The sequence below is a fragment of the Lytechinus variegatus genome, chromosome 9 (assembly GCF_018143015.1).
Source record: "Lytechinus variegatus isolate NC3 chromosome 9, Lvar_3.0, whole genome shotgun sequence".
Lineage (NCBI taxonomy): Eukaryota > Metazoa > Echinodermata > Echinoidea > Temnopleuroida > Toxopneustidae > Lytechinus > Lytechinus variegatus.
Window position 1 is genome coordinate 22322655 of NC_054748.1, and position 27984 is coordinate 22350638.

The 27984-nt window shown below is 37.5% G+C and overlaps 1 protein-coding gene across 1 annotated transcript; it reads left to right on the forward strand.

Annotated features, from left to right (window-relative positions):
- The first annotated feature begins 334 nt into the window (after positions 1-334).
- LOC121421602 (potassium voltage-gated channel protein Shaw-like) lies at positions 335-27954 on the forward strand. The gene is made up of 5 exons (XM_041616356.1): positions 335-1112; positions 3202-3360; positions 22530-23421; positions 24820-25107; positions 26462-27954. Exons 1-5 carry the CDS (start codon positions 663-665, stop codon positions 26530-26532), a joined length of 1860 nt encoding a protein of 619 aa, XP_041472290.1. The 5' UTR covers positions 335-662; the 3' UTR covers positions 26533-27954.
- Positions 27955-27984: the final 30 nt, after the last annotated feature.

The window sequence follows — 27984 nt, forward strand, 5'->3', positions numbered from 1 at the left end:
TCTGTTTCTTTTTGTTTTTCAAGTGCGCCCGTCATAATTTATGAAGGTATGAATTGATTAAGTGGCATCGCAAAGACAACCAATATCTATTTGATATTTGGGTTGTCTGTTCAAGTTTATGACATTGATGACGCTCGAAATTTAATCCTCCAGCAGCCCATCAAATCGTAAATATTAGGCTTTCTGCCCTTGTCTACCCGACTCGTTAAGAATTGCTGGTAGCTTCGCGTCGAAGAGCGGAGTTGTTTCTTTGCGACAATGCGGTATTTACTTCGAATTGGTTAGGCCTACATTTCTAGGAGTATTTTTGGTGACGAGTACGGTGGAGGTGGTGGTGGTGGTGGTGGTATTGCTGGCTATTTGCAATGGAACGCAGCAATATTGATTATGTAATTGTGGATTAAAGCTGGTTATATACCATTCTGGGATTATAAATACTTCAGTAAGCCTCTTTAACAACTCTCTTATGGATGTGAAAGTGTATTACTATCTGATGTACATTTTCTGGGTCGTGTTTGATAACATAGATCATGAATAATAATGTTTCATTCTCAGTCGTTGAAGGAATCATGGTCTGATTTAGAGCACTTTATATAGAGAAGGATCCGTTTTGATTACTACAAAAGAAAAAAAATAACATCTGAGATAAATTTTGAGGAGTTATGCATGTCGCATTGGATAGGGTAATGGAGGAAGACGAGGATGGCGAGTCGGCGGTTGAGAGACTCGTCTCCATGCGGGCAGCCCAGGCGGCTCAGGACAACAAAGTCCGTATCAACGTCGGCGGCATCCGCCACGAGACGTACAAATCGACGCTGCGCAACATCCCCGACACCCGCCTCGCGTGGATGACGACGGTCTCGATCACGAATACGACAGCGGATTACGACCCGATCACGTGTGAGTTCTTCTTCGACCGGCACCCGACGATGTTCGAAGCGGTGTTGAATTACTATCGAACGGGCAAGCTCCACGCGCCGAGCAACGTCTGCGGCCCGGCTTTTGAGGAGGAACTTCAGTTTTGGGGTATTGATGAAAAGCAGATTGAACCGTGCTGCTGGTCGCATTACACCCAGCACCGAGATGCGCAAGAAACACTGCAAAAACTACAGGTAAACGGTGTTATGTTTCGGTGTTATTTGGGGAGCACTGTAAAAACTGTGGTGTTAACACTGATACCAGTTGGTGTTTATAGAGGACCCTGAGGTGTTAAAATTACACCCTAGAGATTGAACATAACACCAAAGAGTGTAAATGTAACAACCAAAGGTGTTGTAATAATTTAACACCGGTGTAAATCAACTGGTGTGGTCCTCTATGTACACCGCTAACACCACAATTTTTGCTGTGATGCTTAGTGTAAGGTGCACCCAGAAAATGCAGAATGTCAGTATACTTTACCCATGAAAAAATACACTAAAATTACAGGTTAACTATGTTATGGTTCGGTGCTATTTTTAGGCTAAAGTGCAATTAACAAAACAAAACATACAATCGCTACTACATAGAAATGGTGTTATGTTCAGTTTAAGTTTAGGTTTAAGTGTTAAGTGATATAGGTTATTACCCATGACAAACAACCGATTCAGACTACATGTATTGAGACGCAGTTTTTTCATAAATACACAAACTGTTAAGTTCTTCTTGACCATGTTTTATTATAGGCATAATTTCCCCTTTTGATTTGATTTTATTGTTTACTTCTGCAATTACATCATTCGTATATAATACATTTTCCATAACATAACAAACATAGTATATTGAGAACTTTTTTTGGCATGAATTATAACTAAATGTACTAAAATTATCATTACAAACAAAACTGATCTCATACCAAATTAGTTAACATTTACAATTTGCAGGAGAAGGATTGTCATCATAAGCAGATTGCTTGAAAAAATGACAACCCCAGGTTAGAACTCATTGATTAATACAATACATTAATACAGCAGAATCGATAAACAGTTCATTTCATGAAAAACAGCAGTAATGTAATTTGAGCAATGAAGATGATAAGGATGAAGATGATGGTGAAATGGTGAAGATGAAGGCGATGGAGAGGATGATGGTGATGATGCTTTAATGATGACACATCGACACAGAAATTTTACTTCAAATATTCTGATATCAACATAGATTTAACGTTTGCCTTAAATGAGTAAAGAGACGTGGATCTTTTTATAGATTCAGGTAGAGAGTTCCACAAATCAGGACCATGGTGTCTTATGGATCTCTGCGCAATAAGCAATTTGGGGTTGATTAAATGGAAATTAGAAGAGTTCCGCGTAGGGTATGAATGGATAGATGTGTTCATAGTATAAAAATTGTGGAATGAAGGTGGGAGCATGTTATTTACGTATTTGAACATAAGCAGTAAGCTTTGAAATGAGTTTATGTCAAAAATAGTTAGAGTCTTTAGTTTATGGAATAATGGATTTGTGTGTGATAAATATTGCGAATTAGTACAAATTCGAATTGCTTTTTTCTGTAATAAGTATATTATATTAATTTTAGTTTTTGCACACGTTGCCCAAACTATATTGCAGTACGATATATACGGCAATATTAATGAATTGTATAGTAGAACGAGTGTAGTATGAGGAATTATGTTTTTCATTTTGTAAAGTACACCTACGTTTCTGGAGATGTTAGTAGTTATACAACGTATATGTTCATTCCAATTTAAATGTTCATCTATTGTGACTCCTAAAAACTTTGTTTCTTTTTTCCTTTTGAGTGGAATATTATCTATGCTTATGTCGTATGGAAACTCAGTAATATGTGAACTTGTATGCGTAAAATACATAAAGTTTGTTTTGTCTATATTAAGTGAGAGCCTATTACATTTAAACCATAAAGATAGTTTAGGTAATTCACGATTAAATGTATCTACTAAAGTTTCTAAACTAGTGTTTGAACAAAAAATGTTTGTGTCATCGGCAAATAATACAAATGATAATAAAGGCGTTACAGTAGTCAAATCATTAATATATATAAGGAAAAGGAAGGGGCCAAGGATCGATCCTTGTGGAACTCCGCATTTTATTGACTGAAAGTTAGAAGAAATATTGTTGGGAGTGACATATTGTTTTCTTACCAACAACGTGGTGCCAGCGACATTGCCTTAATTCAAGAGTGTAAAGAACACATCATGACACCGTTACCCAGTAAAAATTGTTTGTCTTATACTGTCTTATCCAGGGTGCTGGATTTGAAAGCGAGGAGGAGGAGGAAGAAGACGTAGCTAAAATCTTCGGAATCGAGGAAGTTTCAGAAACAGAGAAGAACCAGTGGTACAGGAAATGGCAACCCAGAATATGGACCCTCTTAGAGGAACCTTACTCTTCCCGAGCGGCTTTGGTAAGAACAAAGTCTCGTTTCGCTCCGCGGCGCACGAGGAATACAAGAACACAGTAAATGTATTGAAAACCTCCGTCAAATGACAATGAACAGCTGGGAGGTCTGTGTCGAAAATTGGTGAACAGGAGCGACAGGTTCGTCCTAAGTTTCGGAGCTGACGAAAATTGCAAATATGTCCTTCGTCCATAGTCCAGGACGACACTGCTGTTTTGATTGGGCAATTTCCGACAAAGACTTCTTGGTTGTTCATTGTCATGAAGGCATTTGGCGATACGATTTTATATTTCTTGAATCCGTCGTTCGCCGTGGAGCGATAACTCTCTATATGCTATGTAGTCACACCAACGAAACCTACTCCAATAAGACCGATGGTATGTCATTGGTAATAACATAATAGCTTTGATCGGTCTGAAGTCGGTTTCGTTGGTGTGACTGTAACCAAAACCGACTCCAAACCGACCGATGGTATGTCATTGGTATAATAACGTAATAGATTTGATCGGTCTGGAGTCGGTTTCGTTGGTGTGACTGGAACCGAAACCGACTCCAAACCGACCGATAGTATGTCATAACGTAATAGCTTTGATCGGTCTTGAATCGGTTTCGTTGGTCTGACTGTAACCGAAACCGACTCCAAACCGACCGATGGTATGTCACTGTTAATAACGTAATAGCTTTGATCGGTTTGGAGTCGGTTTCGTTGGTATGACTGTAACCGAAACCGACTCCAAACCGACCGATGGTATGTATGTCATTGTAACGTAATAGCTTTGATCGGTTTGGAGTCGGATTCGTTGGTATGACTGTAACCGAAACCGACTCCAAACCGACCGATGGTATGTCATTGGTAATAACGTAATAGCTTTGATCGGTCTGGAGTCCGTTTCTTTGGTATGACTGTAGTCATCTGATGATGTAGCCGATAACCAAAACATTTCATTCATTCTCCTAAACTAGAAGTGCTTCTTTCGACACATCCAGCACTGAACGCGATCGTTTAAAAGCATACTCGAATACGCAGTGCAAATCATAATTTGCAGTGTCGGAAAGGAGCATTCGTTAGAATGCATTATACAAGAGTGGAAGTAGTCTTGTATTCACATCGACTAATGACAATAATGATTTAGTACGCCTATTACTATTTTGTTAGAAGTGATGACGTCATTTCCAGTTGTTATTATGATGACATTGCTCGAAAAAATGATTAATTAACTATTCATCCCACTAGCGTATTAATCCCCTAAAACACCTCAAAGGGAATGAGGTCATTGTCCGTTTATATTATGATGACATTGCCCAACAAAATCAAAGAAGAAAAACAAAGCAAAAAGGAATATGTATTTCGTAATTGATAAATAAGGGAAACAAAAAAATTATGTTTATTCAATTTATTTCGATTCTTTTATTTCATTTCCATTCCATACATAATACAAAGTAATATAATGTAATACAAATCAAGTACAATTTTACAAAAGGGCATTCTTACTTCGTAAAAAAACAGTATTATATAGATCCACTAAAAAGCAATGCTTGTAAAGTGTGAATCCGACTTGGAAATGAAGAAAGTATAGTCGACTTATTCTTATATGCGTACATGTATGTATTACAGGAAATAAAAAGAGAACAAAAGAAATCATATTGATGCAAACATAATTACTGAACAAATGCAAAGCTTTTCACACAAAGAGGTCTTTATTGTAAAGGATATGTTGCGCAAAATATAATTAAAAATTCATCCCCTAGCGTACAATATTAAGCCCCTAAAACACCGATGACGTCATTGTCAGTTGACGACATTGCCCGACAAAAACATAGAAGAAAAACAGAGCCAAAGGAATATGTATTTCGTAATTGATAAGTAAGGGAAACAAAACACAATATATATATATGTACAAATACAAAAATATGATTAATTAATAATTCATCCAACTGGCAAACGATTTCAAGCACCTAAGACCACCTGCTCGACTGGTGGCTATCGTTTTATCATCATAATAAGGTCGTGGTACCGTTTATTTCCATGTTGGTCAACGATAAAACCCTTCAGGAATGGGGTCTCAATGACCACTTAAGCAGAAGTGTCGTTCGAGTGCTTATTGGTATTTAAAGAGATTATTAGGGGAGGCTTGCCAAGACAGTATTTCTTTTTGCTGCTGATGACGATGATGGTGTTGATGATATTGATGATGAGGATGCTGATGATATTGATGATGATGATGATGATGGTGGCGGTGATGGTGGTGGTGATGAAGATGATGGTGGTGGTGGTGATGATGATGATGATGGTGATGGTGGTGGTGGTGATGATGGTGGTGGTGGTGGTGATGATGGTGGTGGTGGTGGTGATAATGATGATGGTGGTGGTGGTGGTGATGATGATGATGATGGTGGTGGTGGTGGTGATGATGATGATGGTGGTGGTGGTGGTGGTGATGGTGATGATGATGGTGGTGGTGGTGGTGGTGGTGATGATGGTGGTGGTGGTGGTGATAATGATGATGGTGGTGGTGATGATGATGATGATGGTGGTGGTGTTGACGATAGTGGTGATGATTATAATGAATATAATGGTCACCAGTGTGTTGGCTCAGTTGGTAGAGCGTCCGTCTCACAACCGAGAGGTCGATAGTTCAAACCCCGGCCCCGTCAGACCAAAAGACGTTAAAAGATGGAGTTGCTGCCGTTTGAAGTTCAACGGTTCAAGGGGTGGAGCTACTTCGATCTGGTGCAGCACCTTGGCTGCAATTTATAGCAATGATGATGATGATGTTGGTGACAAATGAAATATTAACTTTTTCATTTTACTATCTTAACCTTTCCCTTTGTTTGATAAATAATTTAAAAAGCGCCTTCACGATATTGAACACATTTTTTTTGCCCGTTTCATTCTTCTGCGTAACACTGAGAATGTGGCAGAATGTGAGGGTGTGTGTGTAAACGAGTGAAAGTGGACTCCATTCATTCATTTCAACTCTTAATTGAAATCGCTCTCCCGGATACGAAAATATGTACACAATCTGCATTTAACGCGCCATTTTCTCACGCTCTAATGGACCCTTTGACACGTTTCGCGCCAAAACTCCGGCAGAGACTTTGACAAAATGTCGTCTGCAGCCGAATTCTAAGCTGAGCATAACCCATCGTAATTCATATAAGACATATTCCAGGCATGAAAATATTGAAATAAAAATGATGGAGTGGTAAGATCACATATAGCTCATTGAATCCTTCACTCGCCACATCCTAAAATATTGTTCCTACTTACGAAATTGATAGATCAATTTATATATTTTTTAATGTCCGCGGTGGTAAATGTTTCCTTTTTTTGCAGCAATAACTATTTTTGGGGTGAGAGGGGAGGGAAGGCTTGTCGAAATGCTTTTTTGTATCATACTCTTAGGCGGCGGAAGCGGGAGGGAACGTACCCCCCCAAAAAAAAATTAGGTGGGAGGGACGACCCCCCCCCCCCTAATTTTTTTTGTTGGTAACCCTTTATTTTGTATTTATTTTTGCTTGTCATTCAATTTTTTTTCCTGCGTCCCCCCTAAAATTTGTGGTTGATAACTTTTTTTTTCGCTTGTCAAAAAAATGTGTGGTGGTCGCCCTAAAATGTTTGGTTTCCGCCGCCAATGATTATAATTATAATAGCTTACTACTGCTGCTACAACTACATACTATTACCACAACTACTACTACTACTACTAACTACTACTACTTATCCTCCTTCAACAACTACTACTTCTACTACTTTTTCTCATTCTTCGACAACAACTACTACTACTACTACTTCGACTGCTACTACTACTGCCGCTGCTGCTGCTGCTGCTACTACTACTACTCCTACTACTACTGATGCTGCTGCTACTACTACTACTACTCCTACTACTACTGATGCTGATGCTACAACTACTGCTGCTGCTAATACTGCTGCTGCTGCTACTACTACTACTACTACCACTACTTCTACTACTACTGTTTCTCATTCTTCTACTACTGGTTCTACTTAAACCACTTCTAATACTACTTTTACTTTAATTAGTAATTTCTAAAATAACTTATTAAAATCTAGAGCAAAAAACTAGTACATTAAAACCGCGTGTTCAACATGTTTAAATCTGCACGATACCAATCGTTCAATATCGTCCATTACTTATGCGTGCAATATGACGAGTACAATATTTCTGCTTTCCCAGTCTTCGTCATTCAATATATGATATGAATATAATTTTGAAACACGAGAATTTGATCAATGAGTTATTCACCCCCCCCCCTTCCTTATCATTTACAACTAAACCAAATCTAGTTGTATGTAGTTATGCTGGTAAGTAAATTCAGAAGGAAAAAAAGGTCACAAACGTACTCAATGGGGTAATCCAGGCTGAAAATAGATTGATTTGAGCAGATAAAGTAAAATCAGCCAAACAAAACACTGAAATGCATAAAAATTCGATAAGGAATAACAAAGGAATAACAAAGTCATGACAACTAAAAATTTTGCAATATTTCGGTGAAACCGTACTAAGCATGTCTTCATGAATATGCAATGAGCAAGCTGATGATGTCATATTCCTACTTATTCTTTTGCATTAATATAAAATCAATTTTAATTTGATTTGATTTGATTTATTGTTTTCTTCTACATTCATGACTCTCGTATACAATACAATTTTCATTACGTAACAAACACTCAAAAAAATCGGTAATTAATTTTGGTATGAATAATAAAGAAAAAAAAATAAAAAGGTAATTCTAGACAAACATGATCTCTATATACCAACAAAGAAAAGTTAACATTTACAGTTTGCAGGAGAAAGATTGTCATTATAAGCAGATTGCTTGAAAAAAAAATGACAACTCCTGAATAAAACCCATCAAATTAATTTTACATTTATAAAATCCTCTACGAATGAAACAATGAGTTGACTGCTGATGTCATGGGCAAGACAATCTTGGCCATACTTATTTTGTTATAAGGTATCATACACACACATATACAAAAAATTATTATAAATTTATGAAATAATGATAAATAAATAATAATATAGGATTGCTTCCCCTAGCTCCAAAACCTATTCTGAGTTTGTAAAACTGATCCAGATCACATTATTGATATCTCAACAACCGGTGAGTGACTTTACATGAGCATCTTCATTCTATGTTTGGTGTTTGGTGTAAAAATTGACCTAACACCAACACCAAAATGTCAACGCTGAACTTGAAATCACCCAATATGAAGATTAAACTTTTTTAAATTTGCTATCACCATTATATATTCATAACAACTTGACACTCAACTGTTCAATATCAAGGCAGTCTTCCACATTTTCTGTTCTTCCATGTATTCCCTCTCTTCCTTTTTCTCCTTTCTTGACGGTTTTTATTCTCATTGTATTTTTTCCTTTGTTTTTGTTAGTTTTAAGTGATACTTATTAAGTTTAAAGGTGGTTCAACCAGTCAAGCTATAGGCTTATGTTGTCCTGTCTACTTTTCATGTTTTATATACGATTACATATTATCCATGCAATCTTATTTACATTGTATTCATATTGTGACATTGAAAGCATGAATGAACGAATGAATGAATGAATAAATGAATGAATAAATAAATATATATATATATATAAATAAATATATAAATAAATAAAGGAATGAATGAATGAAGAATGAATGAAGGAATGAATGAAGAATAAATGAATGAATAAATAAATAAATAAATAAATAAATAGATAAATGAATAAGTAAATGAATGAATGAATGTATGAATGAATGAATGAATGAATGAATGAATGAATGAATGAATGAATAAATAAATGAAAGAATGAATAATTATTAATAAATAGATAAATAGTCTATCACCTTACTCCCAGATAGACGTTCGCATTATATCTATATACCATGTATACTACATGGTTGGTCTATATGCTACAGGAAATCTGCACATTATTAATCAGGAGAAGATAAAAAAATGAGGAAATGAATAACTATTAAAAGTGAGATAAGGATTTTGAAACTAAAGAAAAATAACTCCAACACTAGCTTTGCGGTAAATTGCAGCAACGGTATCTGATTATTTGAGAAATCAATTTATCAACGTAAGAAATAAATTTTCACATTTATTTCTATTTTATCTAAATTAGATATTGGAGTTTGTTGGGCAATTTAGTAACATAAGCTAGTTAATTCTCGTATAGCTAGGAGAGAAAACATGCGGGGGTGGGTAGGGCAAAGGAAAGTACACTGTAAAAACTGCGGTGTTAAAACTGACACCAATTGGTGTTAATAGAGGACCACACCCTGAGGTGTTAAAATTACACCCTAGAGATTAAACACAACACCAAAGAGTGTAAATGTAACAACAAAAGGTGTTGTAATAACACCTATAGGTGTAAAACTAACGCCACCAATTCAACACCGGTGTAAAATAACTGGTGTGGTCCTCTTCGTACACCGGTTAACACCTCAGTTTTTGCTGTGTATAAATAGCCAACATGGCAAGCTGAACCATTTAAAAACGTCACAGAATTTGCAAAACTATCTATATAGGCCAATCTTTTACCCTCTTTTTCTATTTGCCATGGGATTTGCACTTTCATGGATGTCATGTATAATATTGACATGAAATTTCATTCACTACCGCTCCTATATAAAAATGAAATCCAATCCTGGAGAAATCATTTGATCATATTGACACTAGCAACATGTGTGCATGGTTTTGTGTTGACTTTGAAGGAAAATTGACAAAATCGACAACAGATGTGTTGCAAAACAGAAAAGGCAGCTCTTTCATTACTATATAGGCATAGCAATCACTCATTTTTTTTCATTAATACCATTTCTTTCTGTTAAAAGGAGGACTTAGCCCCAGTGACAAGTTCTTATATTGATAAAGACAGTGAAATGATATATATGTATGAATGGAAGTTTGAGAATACGTCCATAAAACAATATATATATATATATATATATATATATATTCTGTGAAAAATTCAAATATCAGCACTATAGTGCAGTCACTATACAAGCATATATATATATATATATATATATATATATATATGTTTATCAATCAATATCATGTATTTTCACATTTGTATCACATTTGTATTTCTTCTCTCATACGTGTACTGTATATCAAAGCAATAGCTTTGATCCAGCTGAGGCATGGCGGCTTGTCATTGTTCAAAACTCACCTTCACCCGACAAAGGAAAATATAATTGGTATAGTGTCGAAAATCTGTCTGACGGTCAATCGGATCGGGCTCAGCGTAGCCACTAACCCGTCTCTGTGGTCTAGTGGTTAATGCACCGGTGTTCAAAGCTGGGGGCCCGGGTTCGATTCCCGGCAGAGACATTTTTTCGGCATCACCAATTTTTCCAAAGGGTAGATAGCTCTGGGGAACCATGATTTAAGCTATGCCTACAATTGTTCTCTTCATCCATTTCTTTATATATATATATATATATATATATATATATATTATATATGCATAACTTTAGCTTTGTGAATTAACATGTGAGCAGTCAACACGTAACTAATTATCATGTACATGTAGAGCATTTATAATGTTTTACGAAGTCTGTTTATGTGTCGGTATATAGAGATGCAATAATTCCATATTATATTATAAATTAAAATCACATGGAATAATCCACTTATTTTGAAATATATGATGGATTTTTCGCCAAACCTAGATTAGATTTCAGTTCAGTTCAATTCAACTTTATATATTACATTACAGACGCAAATCTGTAGAGAGACTGGCAAATATGAAGTTTAAAGAATATAGAAAACACAAAACAAATAAACGCATTGCAAATTAACAAAATATAATCAAACAAGAACTATCAAAATTACAAAGAAGGTAACACACGAGTCCAATTGATGTTGCACTTCAGGTTACACAATTACATGAGGGGTAAAAACAAATAGGCCCTAAAAAATAAAAAGTGAAAACAGAATGACCGAGACATGTTCCTCTCATTCTCTGTTTTCATAAAGCCCAATTTTTTGCGTGAACTCTTAATTCTTTTTAGTTTTAATGATTTTAAAATTTGAATGACACACCACTTATAATAACCATTTTCAACCAAACTTACTCTGAGAAGAAATTAATTTAAGTGACTTTTATAGTTAGTTGAGTGCAGCTAAAATGACCTTTTGAGTAGCGTTTTTTTTTATTTCGAATGACCCCCCCCCCAGTTTTTAATATTCCCTCCTCCCCCTAATTCATGTAGTCACCGCCCCCCCCCCCTTCCTTGTTATTCAACCCTATTTTGCCGTTCTTCATAATATGGTCAAGATTGTCCTACTTTACTTTTAATTACATACAATTAAGATTACTATATATTTATCCCAAGGGACTTGCCATTACAAGCTTTGCTTTTTAATAAGTCCCTCATTTTCATTTTCACATGCTAACTGTAATCTATAATTTGTCTTATCATCAAAATGTGCTTGGAACAAAAAGAATTATATATACTCCGACTCTTTCCTACAAATTGGTTAATTAATTATTGAAGTATTCTTTTGACACTTATATTCTATGTACATTCAAAAACATATGTTTATAATTATGTTTGTTATGTTTATTATCAGAATATGGAAGTGAAATAAACTAAACTGAACTGAATTATAATTATAACGCTTGGAAGAATTTAAAATTTACTCAAAATATGAACTACCTGATAAATTTAGGCCATGATTTCCTATTGTATATACAACACTGATTAACATAAGAATGAGACAAAAAAAAGAGTATGAATTTGATTATAAAGGAGAAGGAGACGAGATGATTTTTAAAGAAAATCCGGAAATCGGCCGTTGCTATTAGAATCGTATCCGGTACGTCGAACGAGTCCTTCCCCGGCACCTGCCCGAGGTGTGAGAGCCATCGAAAGGGTAGTGTTGTAGTCGTTTTGCATGTTAGCGCGGGGTTCATGTTTTTGCTCCCTGCATGGACTTTCGGCATGGTCGTAATCAGGAAAAAAGTTTAAAGACTGTCTTGTCTCAGATTTTTTTTTTATTTTTTGTATGGTTCCAGAAGGATCTTGCTTCTTTTAAGTGAAAAAGTTTTCGCGCCCCTTTATAAATTATGTCCTAAAACGACCCCTTCTCCGTTTTTTCTGATCCTACTTGTATTTATTTATTTTTCTTTCATTTATTTATCTGTTTATTTATTTATTTCTTAATTTACCTATTTATTTATTTATTTATTTATCTATATCTATATTTATCTATTTATTTATACAGTCTACGAGGTCTAATACTTGTATTATTTTTAATTTGTATTTTCTTTATATATATATATATGTACACATATATATATATCAACCATTTGTAAACACATTTTTTATTCAGCCATTGGCTGTCAATGTGTCTTGTTTTTGGTATAAATTAACCATGGATATATATATATTTATTTATTCATTTATCGATTTATTTACTTAGTTAGTTTTTATTTATTCATTTGATTAATTATTTATATATCTTTCTTGATTATTATCCACTGTGATATTTCGTGACATAAACACCTTTATTCGGGAGTGAAGACCTTTTTTATTCCTCGTCAATTTTTGTTATCTCAACAAAAATGTATCCCCCATTTTGGGAAATCCTACATCCACCCCTGACTACATTTATGCGTATTCATTCTACCCCCCCCCCCCCTCAGGGGCCGCGGAACCGGGGGGCTGGGCCCCCCACACACACTTTTTTCCCATTTTCCGTGTACAAAATTTGAAAAATGACCATACGATTGTGATTTTTTGCATGGTCAGCCCCCCCCCCCACTTTGAAAACCGTTCCGCGGCCCATGCCCCTCCCACATTGACACACCCTTCGCCGTCGTATAATTCTCAAAATATGGAATTCTATTAACAAGACATCGACAAGATAATTGCTAATACACTCTAAAAATGAAGTGCTAATTCAGCTCTTAAAGAGCGTGTATAGTGACTGCACTTCGGAGTGCTGATTTGTCTAGTTCAAATTTGAACGAGAAAAATCAGCACTCCGAAGTGCAGTCACTATACACGCTCTTTAAGAGCTGAATTAGCACTTCATTTTTCAGAGTGTACATTTTATTTGCAATAGTACGAATATACGCTCGATAATGAAAAATTATTATTATTATAATGAATATATAATCATATTTCATTTCTTGTTTTGCCCTATGTACTTTCTATAAATGTTAAAGTCACACTCGTGAACGTACCGACTCCAGATTGATCGTAATACCTATTACGTTATTTCGAATGGAATCAACGGTTAGTGCCCCCAAATTCTGTTTCGAGAGGTCAAAGCGTGATAATTGGTGTTAGTTTAGCGAGCTAAGCGAACGAGCTAAACACTCAATGAAAAAATATGAAAAGTTACTTTTTACCGCCAAAGTTAATTCTTGGTTTATGAAATATTCAAGTGATTGGTTTTGATTACAATTTGACATTTTAGCTTTAAAACAGCAAAATACATTAAGCTTAAAATTCGAAAATAGGAACGATACCCTCACAAAAACGTGAACCCCCATCCCGTTTCGCCGCCAATGCTATATAATTGCATTTCCCCTCTCACCATATTGGCTTAATATACATGGCTATTCCCAGAGGGGCATTTATAATGTTTATTCTAAATTCCCGTTCTCTAACTAAACATTTTCCTGCAATATAATGCTCATTTATCATACGTTTTCAGCACCCCCCCCCCCTTTCCCGCCATCACGCGATTCCTCCATATCCGCCATGTACATTAGACACGTACACGACTGAAGCAGCCTAGTACTTGAAGAGCGTATAATATCAAGAGTGTTTTAATAATTAACCATTTAGTATCATAATCTTAATAATCAGGCCAATTAACCATTATTATTATGTGCTCTTAATCGGAAGTGTGACATGGAGTGGGGTTAAACAAACCATCCCTTTTATGATTCTTGAAAAAAAAATGTGTTGTTTCTTGAAATGCGAAGAGAATAACTCGGTTGTTAGGTGCATGAAACACCTCTCTACCGTGTGTGTTTGTGTGTTTAACCCGAAAGCTGAAAAGGCGCCAGCCCCGAGCAAATATTATGAGAAAGAGCTCTGTTTTAGGAGCACTAGCGTACCTACGGGGGGGGGGGCAGTCTGCCCCCCCTGAAGAGCCACGACCAATGCAAAGGGCGTATCCCTGCACCCCCCCTGACGAGCTTGAAAGACCACTAACCCTAACCTTTTTTTTGCCCCCCCCCCCTGTGGAAAATCCTAGGTACGCCACTGTTTAGGAGGTAGGAGTGGCATGCAATATACTCTTTAAAATCGAGTGAATAATTCACTCATGGGAAGGAGTGAATAAATCCACTAGATAAGAGTGACTTTCACTTGCTCTTGAGTGAACTTTACTCTTTTGAAATGAAGATTTTTTTTTTTTAATTATGTGTTTTATTGGTATTCAAAATCACATATAATCACAATATTTACAGGTAATTGGAATGATTTGAAACAGTTCAAAAGCAGTAAAATCACAAAACAAAGATGAAATAAAAAAATAAATGGAAAAAAAAAATAAAAAGGGTGACATAAATCAAAATAAAACATTGGACGATACAGGTTACTCTAAAGGGAATACACATTGAAATGAAGATTTTGAAAAATTACGTTCAATCTAAACTCACTCTGAATCGAACGATCCTTGACCTCACTCCCTAGCGGAGTGAAAATTCACTCATATCTTTTTTGGAGATTTTTAACGATCAAGAAATTTCTTGTACAGCAGATTACATCAGATTACATTGAAATTTACGTGTATATACAGGCGTATTTGTTTGTTTGTTTTGTCTATTGTTCACCATGCAAAGTAATATTGATATTAGACCCCCCAAAAAAAAAAATGAAATGAATAAATGAATAAAAATAAATAGTTAAATAGTGATTAAAAAATCTGTAAGAATACATGAAACAAAAGAGCCCGCATTTACGAAGAGTCCCTTTAATAACATTTTTATTTCGTTGAACAGAACCTTTCTTGATATAAATAAAACATTTAATGTTTTGCAAAGAGAACAGAAACAAAACTATTTCAAATATAAATTAAAACAAAATGAAATGATTCATTTTATGGCGTATTAGGGCAAAAAGCGATCGCTTCCTTTGACTTTCCATGTAGTCCAGAAAAAAAAGAGCAGAAAAAAGGGAAAACGGGGAAGAAAATGGGAAAAATAAAGGATTAAAAAAAGTATGAGTTGTATAACTTCATTATCCCCTGTATTTTGATTGGAAAAATGACGCAATTTATTTGTCTCAGGCGGTGTGCTCCTTATCGAATGAAAGTTACCATGGCACATCGAACATTAACATACAATCATGCTAGGTAATTATTGTCGACCATGTAAGCAAGTTTATGAACGTTTTTATAGTGCGGAAGAAAATGATTGACCTGTTTCCGTGTGAGAACAAATAGGAAAAACCATCTGCCATGTCGGGGAAATGGAGAAAATGCGCGTTTATCACTTTTAATGATTTTAATCGTTGTATTGATTGATCACAGGTCACGTGACGTCCATTTGGGTATCGTTTATCAAAGTGAGTATTTGCATTTAGCCATTACGTCTGCCCATTTTACATAAATTCAATTTGGCGGGCTAAGATCAGTTTGAAAGTCGGCTGCCCTTTTCCAGCTCTTCGTTTTATTTTATTCATAATGTTCCATCCGAAAGTTAAAACCTATTTACATTTCAAATGAAAAGAAAAAAAATATATAGGCATATTTCACAATACATCAGCTTGGTACCATTGTAAAAAAATTATCTTGTGTAATCTTGTATTCAATTTTCAAGATAATCTTTCTGCTGGTATATTAGCACACAATGTTCCTCAGAGTGTGTCCCGCAATCTGTTCACAGCGTATAGCATAGTGTGTTTATGGTGTGGTCACAGACTGTTCACAGTGAGGGTTCACAGTCTGTTCAGTTTATACACAGTGTGTATCCAATGCGTTCATAGTCTGCTTACAGTGTGTTTATAGTGTGTTCATAGTGTGTTCATGGTGTGTTCATGGTGTGTTCATAGTGTGTTCATGGTGTGTTAATGGTGTGTTCATAGTGTGCTTATAATGTGTTCATAGTTTGTTTATAGTTTGTTCATAGTGTGTTCATAGTGTGTTTATAGTGTGTTCCCAGGGTTTTCACAGTGTGTTCATAGTGTTGTCACAGCCTGTTCACACTCTGTTCACGGTGTGTTTAGAGTGTGTTCACAGTGAGTTCATAGTGTGTTTACAGTAAGTTCATAGTGAAACCACAGTGTGTTCCCAGTGTGTTCATAGTGTGCCCAAAGTGTGCTCATAGTGTGTTCATAGTGTGTTCAGTGTATACACAGTGTGTATGCAATGCGTTCATAGTGTGCTGATAGTTTGCTCATAGTGTGTTCATAGTGTGTTTATAATGTATTCATAGTGTGTTCACAGTGTAGTCACAGCAAGTTCACACTCTGCTCACGGTATGTTTATAGTGTGTTCACAGTGAGTTCATAGTGCGTTTACAGTGTGATCAAAGTGTGTTTACATTGTGTTCATAGTGTGTTCACAATGTAGTCACAGCCTGTTTACACTCTGCTTACGGTCTGTTTACTGTGTGGATCCCACATATTCATACTGTTCAAATTAATTATGAATTATAATAGTGGAAATCGCATTATTCACATAGTTCCGTATGTGAACAATCTGTGTATACTCACACTTACTCTACAGATGAGGTGTCCAGAGCGTGGAATAATTTCACTCTCTTCAATCTTGAGCATCTCTACAGTGTGTTTGAAAATTATCTTCATTTAGTCCAAAATGTATGAGCACGTTGTGGACATTTATACTTTATAGAATTCCACAGTGTCAAATCGACTTAACGTTGTTAAAAGTGAGCATTGTAACATTGTGAACGGCATCTTCATATAGTTCATGTGAACGAATGTGATCACACTGTGCACAGCAAAAACTGTGGTGTTAACCGGTGTACATAGAGGACCACACCAGTTATTTTACACCGGTGTTAAATTGGTGGTGTTAGTTTTACAACTGTAGGTGTTATTACAACACCTTTTGTTGTCACATTTACACTCTTTGGTGTTATGTTTTATCTTTAGGGTGTTATTTTAACACCTCAGGGTGTGGTCCTCTATCAACACCAATTAGTGTCAGTTTTAACACCACAGTTTTTACAGTGTGAACAAAGTGTGTAACACTGGGAACATTAACACTGTAGAGGTTTTCACAGTTGTTAAGTTTAAGCATTTTAACCGTGTGAATCTAATCTTCACACAGTTTACTATATGAAACATACTGTGAAAACACTGTATAACAATGCGTTCATTTCAAATATGCACCATTAAAATCTGCATTTTGTATAGGCATTCAACTGCTTCTTATGATTGTATTTCTATGGATTTGTTAATGTTCCGTTGGAAATGAAAATAGAATAAAGAATGACAACTGAAAACGGCTCGATATCAAAAAATTATTTTGAAAAGGCCTCTTAAGCCGTTAAGCCATTCGATTTTCAAAATATATTAACATCATTCTCTACATAGATGTATCACATTAATCCACGCATGACGATTTCTTTTGTTCTGCGATACCGAATCAAATATCGATCACTGCTTGTCACTTTTCAACTCGAACGCATTACGTCAATATGTATGCGGTTTTTTAATTAATGCCCTGCAAAGAATGAGGTCTGGGAATATAAAATCCACATGAGTTGCTTTGCGGCAAGAAAACATGCATCGGGTTGTATTAATCTTGTACTTTCTAACCTTTTTCTTACGGTGCGGCCACACCGGCGAACCTGACCCCAGATCGATCGCAGCTATTACGTTATTACCAATGTCATATCATCGCTCAGTTTGGAGTATGTTTATTTGGTGTCACCCGGGCAGGTATTCGAAAATACAGATTAATTTGACGTGTTGGGTCATGGCCGGTTAGTGTAGAACAATTAAGGTGTGATGTGTGTTTTATAATGATATAATACAGGTCCTCTCTGTCAAAAGATATCTGTTTTAAAGGTGGTACACTGTAAAAACTCCGGTGTTGATTTAACACCAGCCCGGAGTCTATATCTATGTCCACACCAGAGAAGTATTGAAATAACACCAGTTTGGAGTCAAACCGATGCTGTTTTAATACTAATTGGTGTTGTATAAACACATATCTGGTGTTAGACCAAAGCCAAACTGGTGTTTAACACTTCTCTGGTGTGGACAGATAGAGATTCCGGGATTGTGTTAAATCAACACCGGAGTTTTTGCAGTGTATAACTACATTCATTAGCGTAACGACCCCCCCCCAAAAAAATAATAATAATAATATTCGGCCAATTAAAATTAAGTATCGTGGCATGTTACGGGTCAATGTCATACCAGTATTCAAGGAGCAACAAGTTGAGGGTATGTTATATACAGTGTCGTGTTTCAAGGTAAAGTAATTTTGTCTTGGTTTATGATACCATTCAAAAGTAGTAATGGAAGCCATAGTCATTTTTTTTACATGCTTTATAGGTTCATCAAAAGGGCCCAGCTGAAAAAAAAAACGCTCTTAAAACCGAGAGCGAGTATCATAATCCTTTGAAAGCGCAATTCGAATCACAAAGGATATCTGAGAGCTTTTTGTCTCAAAGGAAACCAAAACCCAAGAAGAGAAGCAATCTTATCGGAAAGAGTAAAATGAGAGGAACAATTTAAAAAGTTTCATCAAAATCGGTTATGAAATAAGCAAGTTATGGCCGTTTAAAAGTCTTGTTGTACTTTCTATGGGGATCCTCAAATTGGCAAATGTGCTTCAAAATGGCTGATATTGTACACAAATTTTCAGAGTTTCCCCTGACACATTTCACATTATCTCCTTCTGACCTTGACATATGAGGTGTGAATTATATTTCCCCATGACATATGTTGTGCTCAGAAGAAGGCATAATTCAATTTGAAAGATAATGAGGAAAACTTGAGTACAAACAAATGGAGAGTCGTCCACCAAATCAGCCAATTTGAAGCACGTTTGCCAATTTAAGGATCCCCATAGAAAGTACAACAAGAGTTTTCAATCTCCCATAACTTGCTTATTTCATGACGGATTTTGATGAAACTTTTTTTAAAATTGTTCCTCTCATTTTACTCTTTCCAATAAGATTGCTTCTCTTCTTGGGTTTTTGTTTCCTTTAAGTTTGTGGACTGGGATAGCAGATCGTCCTAAGATTCGGACAGGGCGGGAAATGCAAATATCTCGTTTGTCCAGAGTCCAGGACGGCACTGCTGTTTTGATCCACCAATTTTCGACAAAGATTGTTTTTGTCATTGAATGGCTTTTGACAAAGATTTATCTGTGTTATATGAAGTGTCTGCGTTGTGATTACGAAAAATGCCCTATATTGACATAAAATCTCATGGCACAGTCACGCTTGTCATTGCGCAATAGACCAGTTCGTAGTTACTTCAGGGACAATTTTGGTCAAATGACCTTTCATTTCTTTTACTATGATAGGCAGATTTCAAAGCAAGATATTACGCAAGCTTGCCTTACATAGCAGGATGAAGAAATTGAATAGACCAGGTGACTAGAATAGCACACCAATGAACACTTTATGAAGGTATCTGTTGCATTCCTACTTTGAATGCATATTATAGCATGTTGTACAATGTATACTTGGCAAACTGTGAATACCAGTCGTTCGTGGACGCATTGTCTTTTTGTGGATGTAAATGAAAACCACAATCAAAAGAATATAAGCATAATCAAGACATCAAAGTTGGTGCTTGTCTCATTAGATTTTAAACCACCATGTCACTTCAGTACAAATCAACTTCCTCTGATCATGCGTAGAATCTTTTGATCATGCGCAGAAAGGAACTACGAACTGGCTTCTTACCAACGACAAGAAGAACAACAAATATAAGATTTTTTTTGGGGGGGGGGGGTACGTGTAAGGGCAGAACGAGAGGGGGTGGCTGGTTACATTTCTGAAAAGGTGGGTCATGAGAGAGGAAAGAAGCTTCGAGAGTATTAGAATGAAAAGGGAAGAATAGAAAATGAAGGATACCGATAACGTTATGGAGTAGGACTAGAGGGCGGGGAAGAGAGAGAGAGAGAGCGAGAGACAAAGACAGACATGTGAGATTGAAGGGATGGAGAATGGCCTGAGCGGACTTAGGGTGTGTTTATGCTTCCATTGCGAGGACAGAATCAGCGATTTCAAACGTCGATTCAAAACGCCGATCGTAAACGTGGTTCTGGGAGTGCTGTTTATGCTTAACTTTTCAGAGCAAATCATGATCTCCAGCTGGCTTCGCATCGTAAAGCGAGGTCAAATTGGGCGCGCCTTTTTTCGAAAGTTTTTTTTCCGATTGTTGTTTTTACGTAGAGATAACAAGGAGCAATACGACTGTATTTGCCCGCGGATTTTCATCTCACCGGAAGCATGTACCAAATGACGTCATTTAAACACGTTTACGATCGTGGTTCTGTTTATACTTCCCCAGAAAGCCTGATTCTGGTCAAACGACGTTTACAAACGTACCTTTTTGTGAGTTTACGATCGGCGTTTTGAAACAGCGTTTAAATGAAAGTAAGCATGGACGCAACTGTGTTTTGGACTAATCACGTTTGGAAACGCTGATTCTGGCCTGAAAAGTGGAAGCATAAACACGGCCTTAGTCTTCTTTGTAAACCCTTCACTCGAGTTAAGGGGTCTGAATACAAAGCCTACAGTGAAGTATGTAATATGTGCTAGTCTTTGTGTGAAAACCCACTTGTTGATAAAAAAAAGAAATTAATCAGTGTCTAGGGCATGCAGACTATATCTGAACCTATGGCAAATACATGGAGAAAAAATAGTTTCGATTATCATTTGGATATACAAACTTAAAATCAAGATCGTGTTTATTCCATTTCCAAAAAAAGAAGTTTCAAAATTACATGTTATATAATATTCCGCCCTTTCACAGGAAAAAAAATCGCAATTATTTTGAATGATGATTCCAGTGAAAAATACGGCTCATGACGAATATTTAGCACGTGTGAAACCAAACTAGAACATGATTAGAATCACGAACGCTAATCACAGTCAAGATAACAATAGCAAACACCATCACAATGATGATTCAAGATTCACGTGTGAAAAGGCCCCTAATCATACAAACATTAAAATCGAAATAGAACAGTAGAATTGAAATTAAACGAGATGATATTGGCTCTCAATGATTATAGCTGTTCTTTACTAATCCTATCATAGCTTAGTTTATAATACACCACAATCATCATCGCAATTAGCATTATTCCACCTCCATATATAGCAATTCTACATCCAATTCGACAGGAAAATGTCGTCAATCCTTCCCGATAAAGCCAGGTGGATCCGAGCACGGCCTTTTGTTTCGACGGGAAAGGGGTCTGAATACTGGCATTCGATGAACAGGTCGATATTGCTATGCCTGCATGAATATTTTATCAAGTTTGAGCTTTCGAATGACTTTAGAAGCGCGCTTAACACATTCGTCTTTACAGCTTAATGGTCTTTTTGTGGCGGGGCCAGAGGGTGAACAGAGGGGGAGGGGGTTAAGGAAGTTCCTCCCTACTGCCCTTTACATCGTAAAAAACTGTCATTTTGTAGAGCCAGAGGGGATAGGGGATATTGATAGAATAGTCCCCCCCCCCCATCTTCTCCTCTTTCTATCAACCATCGTCAAAAGTTCGTGCGATCCCTAACTTGAACTAGGATGCTACATTCCTACCAACGAAACCGACGCCAAACCGACCGATGGTATACCATTGGTAATAATAATGGGATAGCTTTGATCGGTCTGGAGTCGGTTTCGTTGGTGTGACTGCAACCGAAACCGACTCCAAACCGACCGATAGTATGTCATTGGTGATAACGTAATAGCTTTGATCGGTCTGAAGTCGGTTTCGTTGATGTGACTGTAACGTCAGGCAAACTACAGGCAATACAAATAACTTGGTTTTCTTTCAACCAAGAGAGTGGTGCTATGTCGGGGAGGAGATGTATACCCTTGGAAACCATGCAAGAGTGGTCCATTTTCTCGACTGAAACCTTGTCTTTTGCATCGTATTTCTAATATCATAATTCTGTGGTATTTCACTATAGATAGGCCTGCCTATAAATTTTTAACGGAATTTTTTTTGTTTCATTGCTATACAGCTTACAGCTTCAATATCCTTCATCTTCGTGATGCTATCCATTATGTCCTTCTGCATGGAAACAGCGGAATCTTTCACCGTCATAAACAACGGGACGAACGGAGAAGAATACAGTGAACCCATCGAAGCGCTCTTCATCCTTGAAGGCATCTGCGTGGCCTTCTTCACAATCGAACTCATCGTCCGTCTCGTCTTTTGTCCGAACAAAGTCAAATTCTTCCTCGAAGTCCTGAACATCATCGACATCGTCGCCTGCATTCCCTTCTACGTCGACGCTGTCGTCAAGATCGCCGGTGAACACCTTACCGGGCAGTGGAACGAAATCCTCGGCTTCATGAGGATCGTCCGTATCTTCCGAATCTTCAAGCTAGCGCGCCACCTAAGTGGCTTACAAATCCTCGTGCATACCTTGAAAGCGTCCGCAAAGGAACTTGTGTTGTTGATAGTGTTCTTAGGTCTCGGTGTGCTGATATCCTCCAGCCTTATTTACTATGCAGAGCGGTGGGTGGCCCAGGATGGCCAGAGGAATGACTTTCAGAACATCCCGGTTGGGTTCTGGTGGGCCGTCGTCACGATGACGACGGTCGGATACGGTGACCTGGTGCCGAGGACGTGGCTCGGGATGGTCGTCGGTGCGATCACGGCCATCATCGGCGTCTTGACGCTGGCTCTGCCCGTACCGGTAATCGTCAACAACTTCGCGCTGTACTACACGCACGCGCAGGCCAGATCAAAGCTACCCAAGAAGCGGAAGAGGGTCTTGGTCGGCGCTGCGGATGCGTTGAAGACACAAGGTGCTAACATCTCGTCGAGTATCAGTGGTTATTCCACCCAGTCAACTACCGAGGATGATGATGCTAGTATTAGGAGTGATGATATGCCTTTGAAGACAGGTGAGTCGGGATATACAAACAATGTAGGACTACATTATTGAGAGCATTGTTTATAATTACAGGCACGAGGTACTTTTTAAACAACAGTGCTTGTAATTATCATCATGCCCGAGCAATTATGATTATTATGTGCTAAATACAAGCCGATCCCCCTTATTTTTTTCTTAACCATCAAAATTAATCATATGTCACTTTTTTTCAAGTATTGGTACATTTCTAAACAGAAAACAGTTCTTGACAAGCGTTCGTAATATGGAACATACGAAACAGTTTTTCGACAATTTAAAGAACAAGGGTTAGGTGGAAAATGTAATGGCTGGCGTTTTGAGCAACTGTTGATCAAAATCAATAGAGAAACTGTGAAAAACAATTTTCACAATGTTTACCCCAATCATTGTTGATGAAAAAAAAACCTCGAAGTGTTTTGTATTATGTTCTATTGGTCAATAGTATCAATATTGGTCAACAATTATTTTGTCTCTATTATTACATTGTCGCGTTTAGGTAACTTGTATGAATACATTACATTATTCTTTATGTCTTTGATATATGATAATCATTTTCAGATGATGTGAAAAAGAACTGGAAAGATTTCTAAATAAAGGAATACTATTATCAAAAAACCTATGAATCAATCTTAATCTTTCAATATGTGGTATCGTAATCATAGGCCTAGCTATCTTTCTTTTTTTTCGATGGGAAGTCGACACGATCAATAACCATCAATGCCAACAAATGTAAACAAGTGACGCAATGATCTACGGTAGATGAAGAATTAGTGGCCTATATTATATTCACAGGAAAGCGAACCACATCAGTAGATATTAGAGGTTTAGATGAAAGATGAACCGACATTATGTTAAAAAATGAAAAATGGAAAATGATGAAAATCCTATTTTATTGTTCGAAATATACATGAAATGAAATACTCCGAAAATTTGCTTTGCCCAATTGGTCATGGGCCCGGCAGCAGCTGTGCAGCACCAGATCGACCAGGCTCTATCCCTTTAATCGTTTGAACGCCAAACAGTGTTGCAGCAACTCCCATCTTTTAACGTCTTTTGTTCTGAAGAGGCCGGGGTTTGTTCGTGTTGTGTACAGAGATATTCGGCACGGACCCTTTTTCTTAAAGGCTTTAAATTATTTTCTTTTCTGTTATGTTTCAAGATGACAAGGACAAAATGGCGCATGTACAAAGAATATTATTTTCTTATATACCCAATGATATTCTCTTTTCTGTCAGCCTTTCCCTCCACTACTTAAAATAAGAACCAAGGGGCAGCCGCCACCCCTGTCCCCCCCCCCCTGTGGCGTCTCCTCTGGTGTTTCTTCCAAAGAAACGTAAATTTATTTCAATTTTAACCATCTTTCTAATATCACATCCTCTATTTCCCTTAGTATCTGGAACGGTGCAAGCTGCGGGAGAGAACAAGAAGGACACCCCAGCACATCTCTTCACCGCCGCCTCGGCGAAGGGGGAGAAAACCAGCATCAGCGTCACCTTCACCGACGAGTGCGCTGAAACGTTCGCCAGTCCCAAGAAGACGCGGTCGCCGTCGCCGACATCGCCCGCGCCGAAGGAGCCCGGGGGAGAAGGGGGCGGCAAGCCCGCGAGGAGGATGGTCAAGAGGATGAGTCTCATGCCGGCGGCGAGGAGAGAGAGCTTCATGCCGAATGGTAACAGCGGTGAGTAACTCTCAATGAAATTATCAATATCTTAGCTCAGGCTCCCGTTTCATAAGGACTTGTCAAAATGACAGACGCACAATTTCTATAACAAATTTACTATTAGCCAATCAAATTGAATGATTTCAGCATAGAATTGAATTGAATTGAATTTATTCAAACCAGTCAAAAAAGTACAAAGTAAGAAGAACAAACAAAATAAATGGTAACATTATAAAGAACTGATGAAAATGACAGGTTTGGGACCCCAAAGAAACACACCTTGTTATCAGGGGCCCCTGCATATGATATTTTACTGAAACATGGAACAACTATGAGAAAAAAAATTACAAGGTATTTAAAGATCACAACAGGAACATGACCCACACGCAAGCATTCGTACACTCACACAGGCAAACACACACAGTCACGCTCCAAACATGTCACCCCCAGGTGCAACTAACAACTAGTCTTAAATTTATTAAGTATGTATTTATGACTTAATTTCTTAAACCGAGACAGGGTACTGCTATTTGTTATATCAACAGGACACGTATTCCATTCTTCAACAAAATTTGTGCTGAATGATAATCTTATTGTAAATTTGTTATTGTAGCGATTTTTTATGAATCGGGCCCCAGATCTGACATCTTTCATTGATTCTGATTGGCTGAGAAGCACTGTTCCTATGGTAACTGTCTGATAAAAAGGGGACTTGTAGGATGAACCGTCCGACATAGCCTTTCATGAAAACGGACCCCTTCTCTCTTTGAAAATTTAATATCAGTCAATAATTTCTCATAAAAGGAAAACATTTGGCCATTTCGGAAGCATTTCATGAAATAGATAATCAGTGATAATCACTGACTATTGTTATAAGCAACTGCAAATCCTTGCATCTGATTGGCTGGAAACGAATTAATCGGTGAAAAAAATCATTGATAAATCTTCCCGTGAGACGGTCTTCAGGGGGCCGTCTTACAAAGAGTTGCGATTAATCCGATCAATCGCAACTGTGGAAAGCCCTGCAGCAACATCAGCATCTAAAATACATGTTTGTTCAAAGTATTTTCTAGAAATGACACAAGTTCATATTTTCATTGTTTTCTTGACAATTCAGCTTCTCTTTGTTTTCAAAGAACATTGAGCCAATTTCCTAAAGAAAAAAAATGAGACCAATCTGATCAATCGTAACTCTGTAAGACTTTCCGATTATGGTAACTTTGCCACGACGACCATGGTAAAAGTGCCCCGCAGCCAATCAGAATCAAGGTTTCCATGGTCTTCTAATCATAAATCGTGAATATTCATTAAACATCCCACATATTCAAGTATCCGTTATTCCGAATGACATCGTTCTCTGCTTTCCCAACAGGTCGAACACGGTCGCTACCCCACGGACGTCGACGATCACGAATGCCTTCGATGCCGGAAGTAGAAACGTAACCGGAAGTACTATGAGAGGTCAGCTGGTCACACCACTGATCTGCTAATACACAGAGCCGTGGGTCACACCTATCATAATACAATCGAAACACAGAGAAAGCATATTGTGAATGTGATAATGTAAAGAGAATCACATTGACAGAGGATATGCCGACATAGCGCCGGTAGAGGCGGAATGGAGTCAACCAATGTGGACTAGCGATAGCGATGAGTCGACTCCTTTTGCTTTTTGGCTGAACATCGCCATTTACCATAGTTATTGTCTGACCAGAAACAATGTGTCAAGAACAATTTGGCAAAGGACATGCCGACATAGCACCGATGTGTAGGCGGAATTGGATCAACATAATATGGCCTTTAATGAATTCGTTGAATCGACTCACTACGCTTTTTAGCTGATCAACGCTAAGCAGTTTTCTGACTATGGAAAATAAAAAGACAGATTGTTCCAGGCTATGTAAATCGCCGTGAGATGCCTATACACCTAACAATAATTATTCTGTGACTATTTTGCGCATTGGACGCATGTACAAAATGCAACGTCGGGAACGTGACGCAAGCTTCGGATTTTGGCCTATTTTCCATAACAACTGCAAGTCAATGTGAAAATATAAAGATATTGATGAACTACTTGACCGCGTTACGGAGTAAGGTGACAGGAAGAACAATGGGAGAAACATAAATAAGCCGGTAACATACATGGGCTGATTTTTTTTTTGCAGACGACACAGGTTCAATATCACCATGACAACGCTTCTAGAGGGATCGATTGACCACGATAGTCGGGCAGCGCCAACAGCTGGTAACAAGACCGATCGAGAGATGACTGTTGCCTTGGATACCGCGTCGGTTGTCGATCTTTGCCGAGGCCAGAGCTCTCCCAAAAGGAAGCAGAGCTCAGAAGGACAACCATTTGGTGGGGAGGGAGAGAGAATGTCGTCCATGGGTCAATATGTTTCAGTTTTGTATTTGTCACATAATTATGATGATGTTGATAGGGATATATTTTACCTAACAAACAACTCTTTTTTTCGTGTATTGTGTGTATGCTGATATGATCTTCCCTTTACTGCATGAAGGCCTATAGAAAGCTCTGAAATGAAAACAATTCTAGATTTTCACTTCTTTTTAAATCGCTGACGCTTTTTACGATTCATTTTGAGAAATGCCGAACGTTCGAGCATCTAGATGTTCCCCAAGTTGATCTTTGTCTTGGGAGAAGACACTTGACTTATATCGGAGTTGTCGTCTGGTCGAAGTATCACGAACATTGCCGAACTTTTCCCAGTTAAAGAAAACCACATCGGTCGCTCGAAGTTTATACGAGAAGTGGCGATTATTTCCGAGAATAAGACGTTTACGGAACTGCATACGAGGAATATGTCTGGAGATGTCACCCAAAACATTATGATTTTTTTTAATGACAATATTCTTCCGAGCACGCGATGATTT

What these genes read in the sequence shown, in the direction of transcription:
- LOC121421602 (XM_041616356.1), top strand. Translation starts at nt 663, where the DNA reads ATGCATGTCGCATTGGATAGGGTAATGGAGGAAGACGAGGATGGCGAG. An exon ending in AAACACTGCAAAAACTACAG is followed by an intron (nt 1,113 to 3,201) that starts GTAAACGGTGTT and finishes TGTCTTATCCAG; the next exon opens with GGTGCTGGATTTGAAAGCGA. An exon ending in CATGCCGAATGGTAACAGCG is followed by an intron (nt 25,108 to 26,461) that starts GTGAGTAACTCT and finishes CTTTCCCAACAG; the next exon opens with GTCGAACACGGTCGCTACCC.